The 23,274-nt window shown below is 38.8% G+C and overlaps 1 protein-coding gene and 1 pseudogene across 1 annotated transcript in view; both read right to left on the bottom strand.

The window, feature by feature from the left end:
- The window catches only part of TMTC2 (transmembrane O-mannosyltransferase targeting cadherins 2), a 422,793-nt gene that overhangs the window by 86,149 nt on the left and 313,370 nt on the right, over positions 1-23,274 (bottom strand). Inside the window, exon 9 of the mRNA XM_019960312.2 lies at positions 4,032-4,113. Coding sequence (XP_019815871.2) covers positions 4,032-4,113 — 82 coding nt within the window. The remainder of the gene's footprint in view (positions 1-4,031; positions 4,114-23,274) is intronic.
- LOC139183335 (U6 spliceosomal RNA) lies at positions 16,256-16,356 on the bottom strand (annotated as a pseudogene).

Below are 23,274 nucleotides of genomic sequence, written 5' to 3'. Positions count from 1 at the left end.
AAAGACCAGATATGATTTATTTTATGTGGACATGGAAGTTCACTGTAAGTTTGATGAGACATGAATATATTATATTAGTACCAATAGCATAGTTTGAAACCTATTTCTTTTATATTCCTTAAAATTTCTGATGAAAAACCAGTGAGAAATTAAGTATATATTAGTAACAATGTGAAATATGAGTTGGAAAACACTTTGGAAGCCCATATCAATATTTTCACTTTACAGATGAATCTTAATCCCAGAGACTATACGTACCACATAGGCTACATTTTAACTAACTTATTAAACCAGTTTTATAAATCTTCTTAGCTTTCTTTCCTGAAGGTCAACATGAAGAAAAAATGGCAATCTCTAATGTAATCCCTTCACCCAAGGCATAAAACTAGTGGGTTCAAAACACAAATAACATTATAATAACACTTTTAAATATTGCCTTCTAATTGCCATTGCAGTCACTATAAATTCCTATAATATCCTCTGTCTAGTCCCAACTGGATGGCATACTCCAAAGTCACCTGTACCATTAATGAGCTAAAAAAAAAAAAAAAAAACCCACAATCAGCAGGCAGGGCAAATTTCCAATAGAACAAAACTCACCCACTCTGGCATGTTCATTATCATTTGCAAAACCATTAAAAAAAAGACTCAAAACAACATTTAACATTTCATTTACATTATGCAAATATTCATTCAACATTAATATTTCATTTAAACTTTTATTTTTAAGCTGACGTGTCATTATTCATTCAATCCATGGGCATAATAAATACCCTTAAGAATATTCACAACCAGTAAGTGGGAAAAAAAGTGATATAAAAGCCATAGCATGCATCTTCTTGGACAAAGAGTAATACAAAATTCAACATAACAAATTTTCAGTCAGTTTTGGAACCTGTGTCCAAGTCTAAAACTGACCGAGCTCAGCATTTATTGTGATTACTGTGATATGGTAATATGCTGGATATCGACGGTGCAAAAATGAAAAATAGGTCCTTCCTGTTAGTTACCTCAGAATTTTCTAAGGAAGGTAAATGTATAATTTCATTATAAATATTTACGTCCCCACAACCACTCTGCAGCCTCAGCCACCATCATTCTTGCCTGTGAGACTGCAATCGAGTTCTGTTTGTGCTACTCTGATCCTTCTCTAATCCTGTCTTACCACATGGTTCCTTCCATTGCCCTTCAAATAAGAAGTGAACTCCTTAGCTTGGTTACAAAAGCCTCCTGGCCTTGGGGGCTCTAGCTCTGCCTCCTCTCCAGTCTCATCTCCTCCCACCTTTCCATCAGGTTTAATAAGCTCTGGTCATAGTAGCCTCTTTCTTTGCTGTGAACACAAGCTTGTTCTTGCCTGTGACCTTTAAACTTTGTTTCTTTGTCTGAAATGCTCCTTTCTGGCTCTTCAAAGAGTTGCAAGATTTAAAATATCAGCTTGGATTTCAAATATCACCTCCTCAAAGATGTTTCACCTATTTGGTTTCAAGAATTCTTGAACTCTACCTCCTATCACATCACCTTCTGAAAAGGACAGCATCCTATTTATTACCTACATAGCACAACTTCCATTCTGAAAACACAACAGTGCTTTGCATCTTATACAAATTAAAATTAATAAAAACTCCGCTAAGAATTTTAAGTTGTGATTTATATGAATTTGACGTTCTAAAACTGCACAGAAGGGCTGACAAATCCAAAATACCCATCCACCTACCCAGCCACCTTGTGTCTGTCTACAATAGATGCTTTGGGTCTATCTAATTGTGTCTATTAGCAACGTTGTGAAAAGAACTGGAATATGTATTATAGGAGAAAAGCAATGACAGCTATCAAGGGACCCAAAATTTAGCTACTTACAATTAACTTAGGCAAAACCTTCATCTCTCTAGGTTTCAATCTACTGATTTGTACATCAGAGGTTACATTAGATAAATTTAAAAGAACTTTTCAGTTCTAAATTTTACTCATTTGAAGCAGACTTCTTCTAAATAAAAACGTTAATATTCCCTTAAATGTACATTTTAAATAACTTGAGCACAGTGAGATAGGAATATCAGGCAGTCAGTTATGGGCTTCCTGTCTGTTTGTAGTTCTTTCGCCTTAACTACTCTTTTTTGGTGCCTCATTTTTTGACTCCTTTCCATTTCCTATCCCAGAGTGGGGAAAAATACTATCCATAAAAGCGTATTTAATTATACAGTCATCCCTCCCTTAGAAAACAAATGTACTTCTAATAATAGCTATATGCCAAAAAATTTTAAATAACCGAAGAGTACTAAGAAGAATTAGTTTCACACATTCATTTATAGAACATTTATCACTATTTTTCTAATAACATACACAATAAAGAATCTATTTCATTTTCTGTTAAAACTAAATCCAAAAATTTCTCTTGCAAGTAATACTCCCTATTACCACCCCAGGGAAAAAAAAAATTCAGGAGAATATTGAAACATAAAAAATAAATTAAAAGATTAGTAGTGGGTAAAGACAGAAAAGTCAGAATAAGGGAGCTAACTCTTAAAATTAATTAATAGTTTTTTTTTTTTCCTAGTGGCATTTCAAATGAAGCAATGATGAAGTTTAAAGGAATTGGTTGTGAAAAATCTAAAGTATATAATAAAATTATGGGAAAGAAGCTTAGACGATGCAGTAAGTAGAATTAGTTTGAGGTACAGAAAATGCAAGCAGAAAGATAGGATTTAAAAAAAAAATCTATTTCATAAAATGACAAGAGGTCCTTCAGCACTCCAAGAAAATAATCAGGGAATTACTTTAGCTCAGTAGGGGTACCCAAAATAGTATGCATGTGAAAACCCTAATTTAAAACACTTCATATAAGAAAACCTGAAAAAATAAACTAAATTCTGCAGTAAACTTGAATTAGTTGACTACTATCTTAACATGGCAATAAAACTGCATTGTGAAAGAAAGTCAGGGGTGGTGATGCAGTTAGTTGCATCAAATTACATGCTGTGCTATGCTGAAAAGATAAAATATCATCACAACCCTACATTTATAAACATATACACACAATATAAATAAACAAATGAACTGATGGTTAATTAAGTGTATCCTCCATTTCAAAATTTTCATTTTCCACACTCAGTGAAAAATGGGCTATCAGTGATACCCCATCACTGATTCATTTTTACTAGCTGGAAAATGGGAGAAGGAATTTAATATTATACAAATATATTAGTTTTATTTCCTCAAGAGATTTCATTCCTATTCATCTTTAAGTTTACTACCTGATAATAACTTAACACATCAAAGTCAATAATGGTCAAAAAATTCTTTTTTCAAGGGATCAGCAAAAGTAAATGCTTTTCAGCTCCTTGAAAGCTATTGCAAATGCAAATAAGGTAGAAATCAGTACATTTTACCCGATACCAAACCAGCTACATATACTGCCTCACGGAACACATGACTCACTACTAACGACAATGTGGAGTGTAACAGGTTTGTTACATAAGTTCATTCTGGACTGGTTAAGATAAACTGAGGGTAAACCCAGTGAAAGACACATCCTTTATAGTCTACAGTTGTTATCCTTGACCCCAATCTCAGGCCTTTAGAGGCTGGGGTACTTCCAAATCTTCCAAGATTTTGTGGCCAAAAAGTAAGCCTCTAAAACTTCAAAATATTACAGTCAGTGAGCAATATATTATCATTTAGAATGAAAAGAGAACTAATATTAATATTTTAATTATATACCATGCATCAGGCAAGGAGTGAGATGATTTGCTGATGAGATCTCATTTAAACCCCAAACTGAACTGGGGGCTGGGGGTGGGGAGGGACTGAAAATACCTTTCACCACTGAAGTCCTATGAAAATAACTAAAATATAAGGCATAGCCCTTGGTATCATGACTGCTTTGAACACGAAGGCAAGAATACAGCTCAAGGCTATATCTGCAATGGCGAAGGCAATGTCCTCTCAAAGTGTTCTTTATCAGTGCAACCTGAATCTCCTATCAGCATTCATTGTAATTGTGGGGGACATGGAAAAAACTATCAAGCACTCACCATAATGCATGTAACAGTTTCCTTTGGTGGGGTCCAGTTCAATAGCCTTCAAGAAGAACTTTTCAGCCTCACTCTTACGACCCTTGAAAAACAGAGAAAATGGATGATTCAGCAGCACATCGAGAGGGATTCTTCACCCTCTGAGCCCATATGAAGTAGACTAATGTCTACCTGGTATGCATCATCAAAAAGCAGTGCTTTGTTTTTATCTAAATGGGATGATCGAGCAGAATGTGTTGAGAGAGCAGACTGAAGTCAGAATCCTGGAAAACATCAAGATTAGAAGAAGAGACAGAGTGAGTCCATCAAAGATGTCACAAAGAAGAACCAGGAGAGCAGGAGAAAAAAAGGAAAAAATGGTTTCATGGAAACCAAAAGGATGAGTTTTAAGGAATGGTGGGAAATGTGTTTTCATTTTCTATTTTATTTTCTCCCTTCAATTTACATTGTCAACATTCATTCATTCATTCTTCCTTGTAAAGGATGATGATCATTTTAGCTTTTGAGATGATTTTGACCTAATGTTTACTTTATATAGGAAGAAACTAAGTCACAATTTGTTGCATCTCAAGCAAATACTGCTTATCCTTGCTGCTGTCACTCAGGACTACAACATATGTAAATCAGGATTTTGTCTAAAGCTAGATCTTCTCCCTATCTACAGTTTTAAGTAAACATTAGCATCAATATCGAAAATAAGCAAAAAGTAGGAGCAAAGGCTTATATGTAATAAACTGATTTTTCATGAATTAATAGCATAATCCAGGCAGATTCTAAAACTAGACATTCTTTGCCGTATTGTAGCTTCTGAACCAAAACTGCCTACAGAGTAACAAAAAGGGGGTGACTCAAGGTAAGAGAAAAGTCCAAGGAAGAAGCTTCCTAAAAAAGCCCTGTCCTGTATGTCAAGGGTAAAATGAAGATCTATGTTAACTGGGTGGAAGCAAGTCATGGGTGATGCCTGGAAGCTGTGGGTCTAAAGAAAGAGAAACAATCTTATCTGATGGTTCCTTCTAATTCATACACTGTACCACATTAGCTTCATGTGATGTTTTTCTTTCCCCTTCACATACATATTTTTTAAACCACTGTTAAGGAGGTAATTATTCCAAAGATAGAGGTATATGATTAACCTAATATTCTACATTTTATGCAACTTTGACTCATGTCTCCAAAAGACCTCTCCTTTTTGTGTATTCATTTTGCTTAAAGAGCTCATTCTATTGCTCTTTTACTCACCCATTATTCCAGCAGCTAGTGATAACTATATGATCAGACCACTGACTTTCTCTTTCACTTTACTAATGCTACTTATGTCAATAACTCCTCTTTAATTTATAAGAAACATTTTGTCAAATATCCAATAATTAAACATTAAAAATTCTCCTGCGAGATTTCTCACAGTGTTTTAACTTCAAAGGAAAGCACAAGCAAAATACTTGCTATACATATTACCCTTTGTTGAAGTTAGTAAGAATTAGCAAGAATCTTATCAAGATAGGATCCCCTAAGTGATTAAATAATTCTGATGAATTAGGCAGTCTATGATATGAGTTAAGAGCACAGATTTCAGGAGGCAGAGCAGCTCTCACACTTTTGTAGCTAAATGACCCTTGGAGAATAATTTCGAAAATCTATTAGTTATAACTTTCTCTATTACAAAAAAACAAGGCAGGTGGAGCACAGAAGATTTTTTAGGGCAATGAAACTATTCTGTATAGTACTGTAATGACAGATAACATGTCATTCTACATTTGTCAAAAACATATAGAATACACAGCACAAAGAGTGAACCCTAATGTAAACTATGGCCTTTAAGGAATAATGACACCACCCTTATGGCAGAAAGTGAAGAGGAACTCAAAAGCCTCTTGATGAAAATGAAAGTGGAGAGTGAAAAAGTTGGCTTAAAGCTCAACATTCAGAAAACGAAGATCATGGCAACTGGTCCCATCACTTCATGGGAAATAGATGGGGAAATAGTGGAAACAGTGTCAGACTTTATTTTTCTGGGCTCCAAAATCTCTGCAGATGGTGACTGCAGCCATGAAATTAAAAAACGTTTACTCCTTGGAAGGAAAGTTATGACCAACCTAGATAGCATATTCAAAAGCAGAGACATTACTTTGCCAACAAAGGTTCGTCTAGTCAAGGCTATGGTTTTTCCTGTGGTCATGTATGGATGTGAGAGTTGGACTGTGAAGAAGGCTGAGCGCTGAAGAATTGATGCTTTTGAACTGTGGTGTTGGAGAAGACTCTTGAGAGTCCCTTGGACTGCAAGGAGATCCAATCAGTCCATTCTGAAGGAGATCAGCCGTGGGATTTCTTTGGAAGGAATGATGCTAAAGCTGAAACTCCAGTACTGTGGCCACCTTATGCAAAGAGTTGACTCATTGGAAAAGACTGTGATGCTGGGAGGGATTGGGGTCAGGAGGAGAAGGGGACGACAGAGGATGAGATGGCTGGATGGCATCACTGACTCGATGGACATGAGTCTGAGTGAACTCCGGGAGTTGGTGATGGACAGGGAGGCCTGGCGTGCTGCGATTCATGGGGTCGCAAAGAGTCAGACATGACTGAGTGACTGATCTGATCTGATCTGATTGGCTCATCAGTTGTAACATGTACAAGAGAATTTCAAGTTAACACAACCAGAGAAGTGTAGGAGGATAAGAGACTATATACCAATTCTATATCTTCTGTTCAATTTTTTTTTGTAAACCTAAAACTGCTCTAAAACGAGCATTTATTATTTTTTAATATGATGATAGTAAAATCTATTTCATGCAATTACAGATTTATCTGAAAGGATACACATGAATAGTTGTTACAGTAGATAGGCATATTCTATGCTTATAATAAATGTTAACTTATTTTATTTGTAGAGTGTTGTTATTGCTCAGTCGCTAAGTTGTGTCCAACTCTGTGACCCCACGGACAGGCTTCTCTGTCCTCCACTATCTCTTGGAGTTTGCTCAAATTCATATTCATTGAGTTGGTGATGCCATCCAATCATCCCATCCTCTGTTGCCCTCTTCTTCTCCTGCCCTCAAACTTTTCCAGCATCAGGGTCTTTTCCATTGAGTTGGCTCTTTGCATCAGATGATCAAAGTACTGGAACTTCAGCTTTAGCATTAGTCCTTCCATTGAATATTCAGATTTGATTTCCTTTAGGATTGACTGGTTTGATCTCTTTGCTGTCCAAGAGATTCTCAAGAGTCTTCTCCAACACCACAGTTCAAAAGCATTAATTCTCAGTGCTCAGCCTTCTTTAGTGTCCAACGCTCATGTGAATTCATTCATGACTACTGGAAAAACCGTAGCTTTGAATATATAGACCTTCATCTGCAAAGTGATGTCTCTGCTTTTTAATATGCTGTCTAGGTTTGTCATAGCTTTTCTTCCAAGGATCAAGCATCTTTTAATTTCATGGCTGCATTCACCATCTGCAGCAATTTTGGAGTCCAAGAAAATAAAATGTCACTGCTTCCACTTTTTCCCCCTTCATTTGCTATGAAGTGATGGGACGGGTGTCATGATCTCAGTTTTTTGAATACTGAGTTTTAAGCCAGCTTTTTCATTCTCCTCTTTCATTCTCATCAAGAGGCTCTTTAGTTCCTCTTCACTTTCTGCCATTAAAGTGACATCATGTGCATATCTGAACCCGTTGATATTACTCCCAGCAACCTTGATTCCAGCTCCTGATTCATCCAGCCTGGTATTTCACATGATGTACTCTGCATATATATATATACGTACATAGTATGCAATAAAATACAGAGTTCTGAATGACAAAGACTGTATCTTGCTTTATTCAGAGCCTCAAAACACTTGGTCAGTCTTTAAATCATCACTGGAAAATAAGATAGGAAGAACTTGCACAAGATAATAAAAGAAAGATACAAAATGAAAACTATCATTGGTAAAGAGTCTGGACAAAAGTTTTATACAAAAACATAAAGGCGGCTGTGAACTTTCTTCCACTTAAGTTTTAAGGACAGAAGAGAAGAGAGTGGCTCACTTATCACTGTCACAGTAAGCAGTGTAGTAGAATCCTCACGTGTACACTCCACTGGCCAAGCAGCAGTGGGGTGGTGTAGTTGCTCAGTCATGACCGACTCTTGCGACCCCATGGACTATAGCTCACCAGGCTCCTCTGTCCATGGGATTTTCCAGGCAAGAATACTGGAGTGGGTTGCCATTTCCTTCTCCAGAGGATCTTCCAGAGCCAGGGACTGAACCCAGGTCTCCTGCATCACAGGAAGATTCTTTACTGACTGAGCTAAAGCAACAGTATATAGGTTTAAAAAATAAATCAAAATTCAAAGGCCAGTCATCTCAGGTTACTCAAATGAACCCAGTGATTAAAAGACAGTGAGCCCTACCACCTCCTAGATGCAAAACAAATATATTAAAGGACAGAACATTCTTTTTTGTGGGAAGTAGCAAACCACCAAGTAAAAACCCATCTTTCTACTTTGATCACTTTTTAGTCAAGTGCCAAATTATATGGAAAATAAAAGTCTCAGGAGAGTATATAAAATTCAAGATTCAGCCAGACGCATAAGCCAACCAAACACACATATCACTGGATCATAGGAAGGGTAGTAGGGAGGTAACACTAAGTTTAATCAAGTTTACTCTTTTCACTATTACTGTTTTAGAGGAACTTTGGTTAAAAAAGTAGAGAAGAAGAAAAAATCATGTCTCAGCAGGTTTTTTCTTGGCATCGTTTAGATTATGTCAGCATTTCTACAAGCAAGCATTATGGAATAGCCTCTGGTTATACAAAACCCCTCATATCAACCATCCTTACTCATTGCGTGTATTGTTTGGGGTGTTTGGACACTTGTGGTGTTTGAGAAAACCAAGAAAAAGGGCCTGTGGTCAGTGTGACAAATAAGGGAAATGTGAGTGGAGTGGCTCAGTTTCCACTGCCAGGTCCATACTTATTGGCATATTCATTTGTTTTTTTAAGTTAAAATTTTATTGAATTCCTTGTCCTGTACTAAGTAGTAAGTATATAACCACTCAAGTGAACCACACAGAGTGTCCCTTGCAAGTCCGAGTTGCAGGAAGTACATAGAAAACAAGTAACCCAATAAGCAAGGGAGTCAGCCGCAGAGAACTGAGGGCTAACAATGACTTTCTCTGATTCTCATTGAGGGATCTGGCCTGGAGCCGAACAAGCCTCTGTTTGAATCTTTTTGCCTCAGTTTATTTAGCTGTGTGACGCTGAGTATCTTTTGTAACATCTCTGAACCTCTTTTTCCTCACTTGGAAAGATTAACATAATACCAATTTTGAGGGGTTGCTAAAAATCGTTAAGTCAACTGGAAATTACCGGTTTCAGCAATTTTATATAATCGTCTGAGATTTTTAATTTCCTCATAATTTGGCACTTGAGTAAACAGTGATCAAAGGAGAAAGATGGGTTTTTACTTGGCAGCATAGAAAGCTCTGACATTCTTTGATTTTTCTCCTATCTCCTCAAAAAAAAAAAAAAAAAAAATCATTCTTTCCACCTTGAAGGCCCACTATCTGGTTCCTAATTACCAAAATTCAAAAACACTTTGTAGAACTTCATGTCATGGTAGAAACTAAACTTCAAAATTTTCCTTTAAAATGTCTCCCATTCCTATCACTTTCCCCTTCCTCCAATAAAAGACTCTTCCAGCTCACATCTTCAATGTTACTATAGATTTCAGATTTCCTGACTTACTTATAAAGTTTGCAGCACTTTACTGAGTATGAAAAACACAGACTCAAGATTAGTATCATTTAAATTCATGAAAAAAAGCATCCTCAATCAGAACTAGGCTTGGTCAGGTCCTCTTCTGATTGGCAGCAGTAAAACATTAATGTAAACATTCAGTAAAGTTTAGGTAGCCTGTTTTACAGCATATGATTAGTTGGCAGCACATTTATTTTGTTTTCTAATTAAACTGGATGCTACGTTCCCTGCTCAGAAACAGGCACCCACCTGAGCAGGTATACAAGGTAAACAGCATCTCTTTTGACAGCTGATCAATGCTTTTTCCAACTATGAAATAAAGGAATATAAAAATAGATACTTACATAGTAATATTTACACATACACAATTCCTCCCAAACCTGGAGCTCCTGCTTAAGGAAGCACTCAGGAATATTAAACATGAGAGAATTATATACTATCAATGGCTTCAGCTTGAACTGTCTCATTTTTTAAAAAAAGTTAATCATACACCAATTTTTTTACTTATTTTTAGTAGCAAATCACTCATTATATCTACCACCCTACACACAAGTGTGTTTTGATGTCATAGCTTAGAACTGCTATTTTACTGAATGACCTGAAAATATCAAGATTCTACATTCTTGCATATATATATTTGTAACGTAAGTAGCATACTAATCTTGTCCTCTAAACTAGATTACTCCCTTAAGACTTTACTTTTTCTTCTATAGTCATCCAAATATTCTATAAATATAATGATCAGTCAACAAATGAACAGGCCACCACTATTTTCCTGTACATAACTTAATAGCATATAGTAACTCTTTAGTTATTCACGTGGTCACATTTTCAGTAAACTACAGAGCTATGAATAAAGCAGTAATTTATCCACTTTACAGATGGAAACTGTCACATGAGCTAAGGTCTGTGCTGTGCTTAGTCACTCAGTTGTGTCCAACTCTTTGCAACCCCATGAACTGTAGCCTGCCAGGCACCACTGTCCATGGGGATTCTCCAGATAGGAATACTGGAGTGGGTTGCTGTGCCCTCCTCCAGGGAATCTTTCCAACTCAGGGATTGAACCCAAGCCTCCTGATAAACCATAAAAAGTGGTCCTCAGACTAGCCTGATTCTCATCCAAATATTTATATCCCAATAAGGGATTACTTGTGTCTTCAGCATTGGTAGGAACACCAGTTGTGGGCATGGGTGTTCAGTCGTATCCAACTTTTTTGCAATCCCGTGGACTATACAGCCTTCTAGGCTCCTCTGTCCATGGGACTCCAGGCAAGAATAAGTGGGTTGAATTTCTTTCTCTAAGGACCTTCCTGACCCAGGGATCAAACCCCTGTCTTCTGCATCTCCTGCAATGGCAGGCAGATTCTTTACCACTGAGTCAACTAGGCAACCCAGTAACATCAGTTGGAATAATACAAAAAATAAACCAGAGGATTTTCCTTGGGTCACTCTACTCCTATTTAGATGCTGCTTTAAGTTTACTGTAGAAGAGTCTCTTTCTGCAATTGTGATCCTGCAGTCACTTTCATACATTTAGCGTTTATTTTGGGGGAATGTCTGACAATGGTAACTGTTGGTCACTCATTCAAATGTGTATCTACATGGACAAGAAATAAGAACGGGAAGCAGCCAATAAAATGGATCTAAAAGCTTATATGGGCTCCCCTGGTAGTAAAGAATCTGCCTGCACTGCAGAAGACCTGGGTTCTCCCCTGGAGAAGGGAATGGCAACCCACTCCAGTATTCTTGCCTGAAGAATTCCATAGACAGGGGAATCTTTGTCTAGTGGGCTATAGTCCTTGGGGTCACAAAGAGTTGGACACGACTGAGCATGCAAAAGCATATATGCAACTTAGTGTGTGCATGCTCAGTCCCAAGCTCCTCTGTCCATGCAATTTTCCAGGCAAGAATACTGGAGTGGGTTGCTATTTCCTAGTCCAGGGGATCTTACCCACCCAAGGACTGAACCCACGTCTCTTGCGTCTCCTTCATTGTCAGGTGGATTCTTTACCACTGTGCCACCTGGGAAGCCAAAAAGCTTATACATAGTTTAGTAAATATGTTGTTTGCACCTGCATTATAGTTTGAGTGCAAGAGGAAAAGCAATAAAACAGCCTTGGAAAAATAATTTGTGGAGGTCCTCATTTACAAACAGAAGAAGCATTGCTTGACAGTACATCTTAACATTATTATTTATATATGAAGTGTCTTCAGGATATAAAACATTTTCTCCTCATAAGAAATAGATCATTAAAAAAAAATCTAACAATTGAATTAAATCTTACTAATGAAGATGATTTACATCAAACCATTTAGTTCTAAAGTCCCTCTCTAAGTCATTATGCATAATCAGCCAGAGGTAACCCTAATGAAAGGCAAAGTGAAGGGGTAAGGACAATGATAACCTTCAGAATGAAATGCTTTATTATTATACTACTACAGTATTTACCATCAAATCATCAGGGACCCAAAATCTGATGATGACATTCATTTTTTAGGGGCAGAATACTATTTCTTCTAGAAAGTTTTAAAAATAGTAGAATAATGCTACAAACAAACAAAAAAAAAAAACCAAAATGAATGTGGCTAAACAGGTTAATGATAATAGTTTGTGGTTCTCACTGAATTATCCCTCAAGTTTCACCTTCTATAATTCTCAGGTCTTTTGTGATCTCTTTCCTAAATGTCCCAAAGCAGAAGCCACTTCATAGACACTTGGAATATGTCATTAAGCCTAAACATATGTCAAATTAAGGGCAGCCAGTGGGGACAAGGGTAGCATCCAGAAGAAGTGTTGAGACCTCAGCAGGGAGGTATGGCTCTGGGGCCTGCCTGGGCAAGGCTGGTGCCCAGAAACACAACTCCCAGACCTGAACAAGGCTTCCCTGAAACCCATCCCCGGTCCCACTGCAGAGCCATCATACTTCAGGGTGAGGAATTAGCTCAGACCCGGTTGACTTGGGCAGCTTCCTTCCTAGCTTTCTTTATTTTTTTTTAATTTAAATTTATTTATTTTAATTGGAGGCTAATTACTTTACAATATTGTATTGGTTTTGCCATACATCAACATGAATCCGCCACAGATGTACATGTGCTCCCCATCCTGAACCCCCCTCCCACCTCCCTCTCCGTACCATCCCTCTGGGTCATCCCAGTGCACCAGCCCCAAGCATCCTGTATCCTGCATCGAACCTGGACTGGCGATTCGTTTCTTATATAATATTATACATGTTTCAATGCCATTCGCCCAAATCATCCCACCCTCTCCCTCTCCCACAGAGTCCAAAAGACTGTTCTATACATCTGTGTCTCTTTTGCTGTCTCACATACAGGGTTATCGTTACCCCCTTTCTAAATTCCATATATATATATGTATCCAAATCCTGAAAGATGATGCTGTGAAAGTGCTGCACTGAATATGTCAGCAACTTTGGAAAACTCAGCAGTGGCCACAGGACTGGAAAAGGTCAGTTTTCATTCCAATCCCAAAGAAAGGCAATGCCAAAGAATGCTCAAACTACCGCACAATTGCACTCATCTTACACGCTAGTAAAGTAATGCTCAAAATTCTCCAAGCCAGGCTTCAGCAATATGTGAACCGTGAACTTCCTGATGTTCAAGCTGGTTTTAGAAAAGGCAGAGGAACCAGAGATCAAATTGCCAACATCCGCTGGATCATAGAAAAAGCAAGAAGAGCTCCAGAAAAACATGTATTTCTGCTTTATTGACTATGCCAAAGCCTTTGACTGTGTGGATCACAATAAACTGTGGACAATTCTGAAAGAGATGGGAATACCAGACCACCTGATCTGCCTCTTGATAAATTTATATGCAGGTCAGGAAGCAACAGTTAGAACTGGACATGGAACAACAGACTGGTTCCAAATAGGAAAAGGAGTACGTCAAGGCTGTATATTGTCACCCTGCTTATTTAACTTATATGCAGAGTACCTCATGAGAAACGCTGGACTGGAAGAAACACAAACTGGAATCAAGATTGCCGGGAGAAATATCAATAACCTAAGATATGCAGATGACACCACCCTTATGGCAGAAAGTGAAGAGGAACTCAAAAGCCTCTTGATAAAAGTGAAAGTGGAGAGTGAAAAAGTTGGCTTAAAGCTCCACATTCAGAAAGCGAAGATCATGGCATCCGGTCCCACCACTTCATGGGAAATAGATGGGGAAATAGTGGAAACAGTGTCAGACTTTATTTTTCTGGGCTCCAAAATCACTACAGATGGTGACTGCAGCCATGAAATTAAAAGACGCTTACTCCTTGGAAGGAAAGTTATGACCAACCTAGATAGCATATTCAAAAGCAGAGACATTACTTTGCCAACAAAGGTTCGTTTAGTCAAGGCTATGGTTTTTCCTGTGGTCATGTATGGATGTGAGAGTTGGACTGTGAAGAAGGCTGAGCACCGAAGAATTGATGCTTTTGAATTGTGGTGTTGGAGAAGACTCTTGAGAGTCCCTTGGACTGCAAGGAGATCCAATCAGTCCATTCTGAAAGAGATCAGCCCTGGGATTTCTTTGGAAGGAATGATGCTAAAGCTGAAACTCCAGTACTTTGGCCACCTCATGTGAAGAGTTGACTCATTGGAAAATGCTGGGAGGGATTGGGGTCAGGAGGAGAAGGGGACGACAGAGGATGAGATGGCTGGATGGCATCGCTGACTCGATGGACGTGAGTCTCAGTGAACTCCGGGAGTTGGTGATGGACAGGGAGGCCTGGCATGCTGCGATTCATGGCGTCGAAAAGAGTCGGACATGACTGAGTGACTGATCTGATCTGATGTATACTGTATTGGTGTTTTTCTTTCTGGCTTACTTTACTCTGTATAATAGGCTCCAGTTTCATCCACCTCATTAGAACTGATTCAAATGCACAATGGAGTATTACTCAGTCATTAAAAAGAATGCATTTAATCACTTCCTAGCTTTCTGAATACCAATAAGCCTTCAGATTTAGGTGAACCTTTGGACGGGAGGAGGCCGCAAAACTGGTTGAAATGAAATGGCAGACAAAGTGGGATAAAAGACTGCAGCAGACTGAATTTCATTTGAAGAAGTTATAGTGCAGCAGCCATATGCAGCTGGTATTCTGGCTTCAATGCCAAACGTGTTACCTGAGCAACAGGCACAAATCAGCAGCTTGTTAATAACAAAATATAAGGGTCAATATCCCTAAAAAAGGCATGTTACATTTACTCAATATTCAATTTACCTAAAAGGTAAATTAATGCATTGAGATATTAATCATCTATTAGAAACATTGCTCCCAAATTACAGACCTCAGTATTCCTGATGGCTCATTAGAAACTGCACTCAGCTAGCACATAGCTAAAGGACAGAAAAAGACAGTAATATTCCTGGAAGCAATTTGTTATGCCTCAAAACTTTTAAGTCACAGATACACTTGGCTAAACAATTTTATCTCTTGTTATTTGTACTAAGGAAATACCTGTAAATTCCAAGAGGTAGCTATTTATTTTCATTACAGCATTGTTTATACAAATTCAGTGTCTACCAGCATAGACTTGGTTAACCACATGCCATTTCAAGGAAATATGTATCTATTAAAATGATTTTGTAGAAAGTATTTAAACCACCAGATATTTCATGATCCATTGCTAAATGAAATAAGCAGGTTGTAAGATGCTGCTTATGTTCTAGTTAACTATTGTTTTAATGAAAGAGGAGGCTAGCACTACCTCTATCAATACTGGCTCATTTTACTGCTGGATTTCAAAGGTGAATGAGAGGGTTGTTTCTCTGGGATCTTAAGACTGATGCAGAGGGAAGTACATACCTAAAGTAAACTATTAAAAAAATACTGCTGTGTTAGTGTCAAACTAAGTGTTCTGAGCACACAGAACAACTTCATCCACTGGAAAGGGAATTCGTCAGAGATGTGGCATTTCACTACACAGAAATGAATTAAGCTCCTGCTATGTACCATGCTGTGTTACAGTCCTGGTAATTAAGATGAAGTTCCTGCCCTCCTGCAGTTCACACTCTAGTGGTGGAATGGTAGTTCACACAGGAGCAGTGACACCGTCGGTCTAAACTAGTTTAGTAAAAAAAAATAACAGGCTAATGTGAGACAGCAACACACACTAGGGGTGGGATGGAGTTTGAGAAAGTCATCAAGAAAAGTCTCTGCTGACGCTGGAAAAGCAACCTAAGTAAAGGAAGTGAGTGAACCATGCAAAGACGTGGCATGTTTGGAACATTAGAGCCTAACAAGAAAACCAATATGGCGGCAGGGGAGTAAACTCCACGAAGAATCACAGGAAATGAGTGTGAGACACTGGAGTGATCAGGTTGCTTAGGGCAAAGTAGTCACTGTAAGGAGTCTGGAGTTAACTTTTTGTTTTGGTAGTAAAAATCACAGTTTCAACATTAGATGTCACATGTTGCTTTGAGGCGTAGCATTTCCTTGGTGTTAACCAGCAAAGCCACCGAACAGCCTCTGGGAACTACACAGAATATGGAACACTTTATGAATGTATGTCACTCTTGTGTGAGGGCCATGATAATCCTCTCTGCATCATCTCAATTTTAGTGTATGTGCTGCTGAAGCAAGCCCTGGAATTTCTCTTAACTAGAACAGAACACCATGGAGGATTTTAGATAGAAGCACAACATGATCTCACATATTTTAAAAAAAAAAAAAAAAACAAAAAACTGAGATCTTGACCGGAAAACTGACTGCATCAGGCATAGAAAAAAGGGGGACCACTTAGAAGGTTGTTAATACTCCATGGCAAAGACTAGGGTAAAAGCAGTGGAGCCAGTGAGATGTGGTTAGATGTGGAGTATCTTGTAGATATATGACTGATAAGATTGGATATAGGTATAACATAAAAACAGGAGTCAAAGATGACTCCATAGCTTTGGCTTGTGGCACCTAGGTGAATGCAGGTATCATTTATACACATGAAAAAGATTTCTTGAGAGCAAGTGTTGGTAGGAAGGTACATGTGTCATGGAGCAACCAATTCCTATTTTTGAGATGCTACAGCAGGAGAGTGTGGAGGACTAATTCAGAAAGCCTGACCAGAAAGGAAGTCACAGATCAAGCCTTGGCAAAAACACCAGCTATCTGGTAGCTTCCCTGAGAAGAAGTTAAAAGAAAACTTGCAAGAATGCCAAGAGGAAAGCAAAAACAGAAAAAAGGGGAAAAAAACAAAATCAAACAAAAACAAAACAAGCCTTCTATTTAAAGCATGGTTTCAGTAAAAGAGAAGAAAAATATATTAAATTACTGTTTAAAATAAGTAGCTTGACTTTCACAAATATTTTAAATATTTTATTAGTAAAAATATATATGTTGCTTTCTATACATCTTTGACATTTATGAGTAAAAAAAAGTTAAGATTTTAGCATATTAATACAAATAGCTAATTTCCAAAATATTACATAATGAAAGATGTTTAGCTTTATTCAGATATCCTGTTATATAACAAATTTTTACTTCCTTTCTACCTCTGTTCACTTGCATATTTTCCCTTCAAGCTTAAAGAGGTCATCCACACGTACTACAATAACATTTCAATACGAGATAATTAATTTGATAGAATACAACCACATCTTAAGCTCTATCTGGGGAAATTGCTTTGGCTGTTACATTGCATTGCTACCCTAAACTCAGTTAAGTTAAAACTCTTCTCCATCTATAATATAAATTTATGAGAATATTTCATTATTAAAATGTCTGAGGATGCTGTGGTGAAGTAGAAATTTTCTTTAAACACATTTATAACTAAATTGCAGATATATATATCCTAAAATTTTACTTTAGAATTATGAAATCATTTTTAAATATCAAAATCAGCTATCTTTAGACTTCAGAATAGTACACAGAATTTCTCTTTGACTCATAAATTAAATAGAAAAATATGTGTTTGTAGTTAAAACAATGAACTTTCAGCAATCCATTAAGTTTATTCATTGATTTCCTTAATCCAACTACTATTTACTGGGAGTCAGACATGCCTGAAGCAACTTAGCAGCAGTAGCAGAAGCAGAGTTAAGCACTGGGATGAGAATGGTGAATTAGGAACAACCTTTGCCTTCAAGCCTTTAAGCCACTTAAAATTGGCTTCCCTGGTGGCTCAGACGGTAAAGCCTCAAATGCCGGAGACCCGGGTTCAATTCCTGGTTCGGGAAGATCTCCTGGAGAAGGAAATGACAATCTACTCCAGCACTCTTGCCTGGAAAATCCCATGGAGGGAGGAGCCTGATAGGCCACAGTCCATGGGGTCACAAAGAGCTGGACACAACTGAGCGACTTCACTGTCTTTTGCCTTCATGAAGAGTCCAAAACTGTAGGTATCATGCGTACAACGTAATATTCTAAGTGAATTTCATTTAGAATTAGTTGAAGTACTTGGGAAAGTCTTCCAAAGGAAGTCCTGCTTGCTCTAAAAAATCTGAGAGCTGTGTGATTAACTAGTTGAAGGGAGACAAAAATACGTGAAGTAGAGACACAACAAAGGTAACATCTCTATGGCAAAAACACTGCATGAACCCAGGCTGAGGGAGCCAGAGAGAAGGAATAGAGGTGGGCTATTGAAAAGGTTGAAGGTAGAGCCCACCTTCAGATGGATTACATGAAGGAGTTGGTCCTTATCTGTTTTGTCAATATCACTTCTGAGGGTTGTGTGGGTAACAGTTGTAATGGGAACAGAAGGGATGCAGGCAGATTAATCCAGGCTTTTAAAAGACAGTGATTGGGCTGATAATGGAGAGGAAGATTAGTGGACTGACAGGAGAGATATTTAGGTCATACAGACAGGATTACAAGATGGATAGGAGAGGGAGAGGGTGTGAGATGGAGGTCACAAAGATGACCTCAAGGTTTCTGATCCTGAAACTGAGATAAAGTAGGTAAATAATGGAAAAAGACCAGGTTAAGGGAGGAAAATCACAAGCTCAGTTCTGAGAATTATACAGTACCATTGAGACATCTGAGCTGTCAAAGATGTGGTTTGTTAGTCAGGCTGAATCAAGAGAACTGAAGTAAGGTAAAACAGTATTTCAAGAAGACACGAGTAGTCAATTATGTCAATTTCTGAAAAACTCCCAGTGGGTTTAGTGACACAGAGATCAGACACTAGTAAGTTCAGTAAGGTGTATTTTTACAGAATAATAGGTCTTGAAGCCAGAAGGAGTGGGGGTAAGTCTGGGGAGAGGGTTGAGGAAACTGATGCCCTCAGTCAATATGTCTGGCTCTGAAGGAGAAGGGACGTGATCATGTCAATAGAAGAGAATGAGACATATTGAGTGTTTGGAAAAAGAACACAGAAAATCAAAACATAAATTGGAACTGGAAATAAAGATTAATGTGTAGATTTACTTTTTCATAGTTGAATTGAAAATGAAAAGAGAAAACCTCGAAATTCTAGAATTCTTAGTTAACTTTCCAATTATAACCAAGGCCAAAATAAACCAGCCTGGAATTCTTTAAACTGAGTCTTTTCCTTCTGGGTCCCCTAAGAGAACACTCGATTCCTGCTTTTGTTGTGACCCTTACCAGACCCTTACCATATGCACTCTTATTCCCACTTGTAATCTCTTCTAATCATAAACCACTGTAGGAGATTGATTTAGTCAACACTTAGCCAAAGGCTGGGGCTTCCCTGGTGGCTCAGACAGCAAAAGCATCTGCCTACAATGCGGGAGACCCGGGTTCAATCCCTGGGTTGGGAAGATCCCCGGGAGAAGGAAATGGCAACCCACTCCAGTATTCTTGCCTGGACAATCTCATGGATAGAGGAACCTGGCAGGCTCCAGTCCATGGGGTCACAAAGAGTTGGACACGACTGAGCAACTTCAGTTTTAGCCAAGGGCCAGATGTTGTGTGTGTGAAGTCTCTTCAGTCATGTCTGACTCTTTGTGACCCGATGGACTATGGCCCTCCAGGCTCCTCTGTCCATGGGCTTCTCCAGGCAAAAATACTGGAATGGGTTGCCATGCCCTCCTTCAGGGGATCTTCCCGACCCAGGAATCGAACCTGAAACTCTTACAACTCCTGCCTGGACAGGTAGGTTCTTTACTACTAGAACCACCTGGAAAGCTGCCAGATACATGGTAGGCAGTCATAAACGCATGAAAACTTTAAATATACTGGAAAAGAAAATACTGAAAACACACTTCCTACTCTCATTGGGAAGTCCTGTTGCCTCCACGAAAGAGCGTGTAGGCTTCAGTGGGTAAATCTGAGAACATCATGAGGCTCGAGTGATACCCAGAATGTCACTCCTGTCACTGTCAATACCTCGTCTAGACAGGGGGAAGAAAAGAGAAACCACAGTTTCAATTAGCCTTCCGTGGTCCAAAGATGGCACCACAAGTTCACAGAAAGTAGACAGGACACTTTAGATGGACAAAGCGGTCCACGTGACCTCCGTTTCAGGAGTCAGTCATCGGAAAGCCCCCAGATTTAGCTCCTGCAGCAACTTCAACCATCCGGCTGCGCTGTTTGTGCAAATGGGTGCTTCTTGTTTGTCATGAGAAATTGCTGGACTGCTCCATCCCAAACTGTTTAGCTATGATGTGGAAAGCTGCTACGCTGATTGGTCCCCAAGAGGCAGCCTTGGCTCACAGAGCTCAGAACCGACACTCGTGCTCAGCAGTTAAACCCCATGGGGATGGTTAGGAAAGCTGCTCTGTGAGAGTGGAGAGCAGGAGTGCCAACAACAGCTGCATTGCAGCTGGGTCGCAAAGCAGAACAAGCAGTCCCCTGACACCATAAAAGGTGGTGGATGACGGGCAGGCGATCTCTGCACCTCCATTTGTCCCTGGCAGGCTGCCACGACTCTAAAATCCAAATGCTCTCACAAGAAGATAAAGCCAGATGTAAATAATTCCCTAATTTCATACCTATTTTTGGTCGAAATCTTCAGCAGTAAGGATAGAGAGGGTTATTTAATTTATTAAGATGTAACTCTCTTTGATGACTGAACCAGTGTACTGCATAAAAGCACTGGATTCAGTCACAGAAAGTGGTAGTCACTCAGTCGTGTCTGACTCTTTGTGACCCATGGACTGTAGCCCACCAGGCTCCTCTGTCTATGGAATTCCCCAGGAAAGAATACTGGAACGGGTAGCCTTCTCCTTCTCCAGAGCATCTGCCCAACCCAGGGATCAAACCCAGGTCTTCTGTATTGCAGGCAAATTCTCTACCATCTGAGCACACCAGGAACCTGAATTCTAGTCTGGTTCTGATACCAAGAAGATGAATCACCAAGGAAAGCCACTAATTTGAATAGGTTTTGCTTTTCTCAATTGTCAATCAAAGGACTGATTAAACTCTACTGGCTTAAAAAACGGAGTTCAATTCAGGGAAGTCATCATTGGTTAAAAATTCAGATTAAAGAAAGTTAAGCTCTTAATTCACATCATACTCCTTTGCTTCCATTGTTTTTCAATCCATGACAGAGAAAAGGAATGCCAGTTCCTTTTCTCCTAGATCCAGCCAGCTGACACTGAGACTGGGGATAGTAGCCAAGACCTAAAATCCACTGTATTTTAATTTACTAACAAACAAAATTAAATGGAATTGGAATGAATGACCCCCTTATTTTCTTCTGAAAGGACTTTAAGGTAAAGATGGCTATCAAAGGTAAAATGTCCTGAAAGTGAAAGCGGCTCAGTAGTGTCCAGCTCTTTAGGACCCCATGGACCATACAGTCCATGGAATTCTCCAGGCCAGAAAACTGGAGTGGGTAGCCTATCCCTTCTCCAGTGGATCTTCCTGACCCAGGAATCAAACCAGGGTCTTCTGCATTGCAGGAGGATTCTTTACCAACTGAGCTATAAGGGAAGCCAAAACGTCCTAGAAAGGTTCTTATACAAACCAGACCACATGCATATTGAAACGGTATACTGTGCTTCTCATTTTGTAAGTGATTCTCAGAAGTAATTCTGGTTTGCCTAAAACTACTCTATGTCCACTGTTATAGTGTAAAAATAATAGCCAACCCTTCCTGGTTTGGACAAATATTCTATAGTTACCCTAATTCTTGTTTCCCTCTCACAAGTATTCACCTAAATCAGACAAGTCGACAATGGCTTGCAATTGCAGTCACACTGCAATATCAGCTGCAACCAGGAGACCCGAGAGCAGCGTCGGTGAGGTCTTACGGTGACCTCAGCTTCCTATTTCCGCCACACTCCCAACAAAGAAGACATGAACAAAGATATCCTTTCACAGCACAAGGCCATCTGATCTTTGTCAAGCGTAATTAAGTTTCCATTCATCTCTGCTTCCCCAAGGCAGATTTTTCTGGGAGTCTGTTGTCCTAGCACATTGCAATTCTACTTTCTCTTTACAGGTTATATGAGAAGAAAAGAAACACTCTAAGAGCAGCTTACTACGTGCCAGGTGCTATTCCAGGCACTTTCTCTGTATCGTCATATTAAATCCTTGTATTACACCTGAGATATTATTATTATCATCTGTTTTACAAAATAAGAAACTGAGGGACAGTGAGATTAGTCTACTTTGTCCAAGGCACAAAAGCTTGATTCGTCAGAACCGGGGTTCAAACAGAGACAATCTGATTTCACAGTTAAGGTATTACATTATTGACCTGGTCCAGAAGTTTATTACGAGGAATCATTATGCTATTTAAAGATGAGCTTTACGGAGTAGGTCCACCCATACACTCATGTACCCACCCAACCCCATCCCTCAGCAGAGATTCAGAGAGTATCCACTGTATGCCAAGCATGGTGTCAGGCAATGGATTATGAGATGACTCCTGCTCTTATAGACTGAATAATACCATGGTGACTCTGGAAATGGGCGTTTATCAATTGCAGGATCATACTTAAAAAGGCTCTCATTGTACATAGTACCTAAGGAGAAAACAGAAACCAAGGAATCCGTTGTGTCTGAGCAAGTCCAATGAGGGGAGGGCTCAAAAAGGAGGTATCATACTTCAGCTGGTTCACAGACAGAGCAAAAGTTGGCCAAGCATCGAGACAATAGGCTACCTGCTCAGTCCAAGTGCTGGTGGCTTACAAGTTCTCTTTACAATATCCAAATTCAGGAAATTATTTTCAAAGTCAGTCTAATGGAGAAAACGTTCCTTGTTTTAACACCATTAAAAGGCCATGAAGCTAACAAAGGTTCATTTGACATCAACCATCTCAAAACCCATGTATTTGAAAAAATAAGGTTACTTAACAATATAAGTTACCAAATTTCTACTTTCTGCTAGTCTAATGTTTCTTGAGTTACGTTCTGTGAATAATAAATTTCTGTGACTTACAAAGAAAGAGCTATTGAAATTAAATATTAAACAATGTTTAATAAGAATTGTTTAGTAAGCAAAGCTCACTCACTTTAATTTCCAGAGTGTGAAGTGACCAGAGATAGTACATACACAATTACAGGAACCTCTAATCCAGGCAAAAAGGCAAAACACACACACAGTAAACGGTCAGAGACTGGCAGATTACCAGGAGAGTGAGTTTGTATGTATAAATGCG

The sequence above is a fragment of the Bos indicus genome, chromosome 5 (assembly GCF_029378745.1).
Source record: "Bos indicus isolate NIAB-ARS_2022 breed Sahiwal x Tharparkar chromosome 5, NIAB-ARS_B.indTharparkar_mat_pri_1.0, whole genome shotgun sequence".
Taxonomy (NCBI): Eukaryota; Metazoa; Chordata; class Mammalia; order Artiodactyla; family Bovidae; genus Bos; species Bos indicus.
Note: the sequence above shows the minus strand (reverse complement) of the source record. Positions and strands in the feature narration are given on the sequence as shown.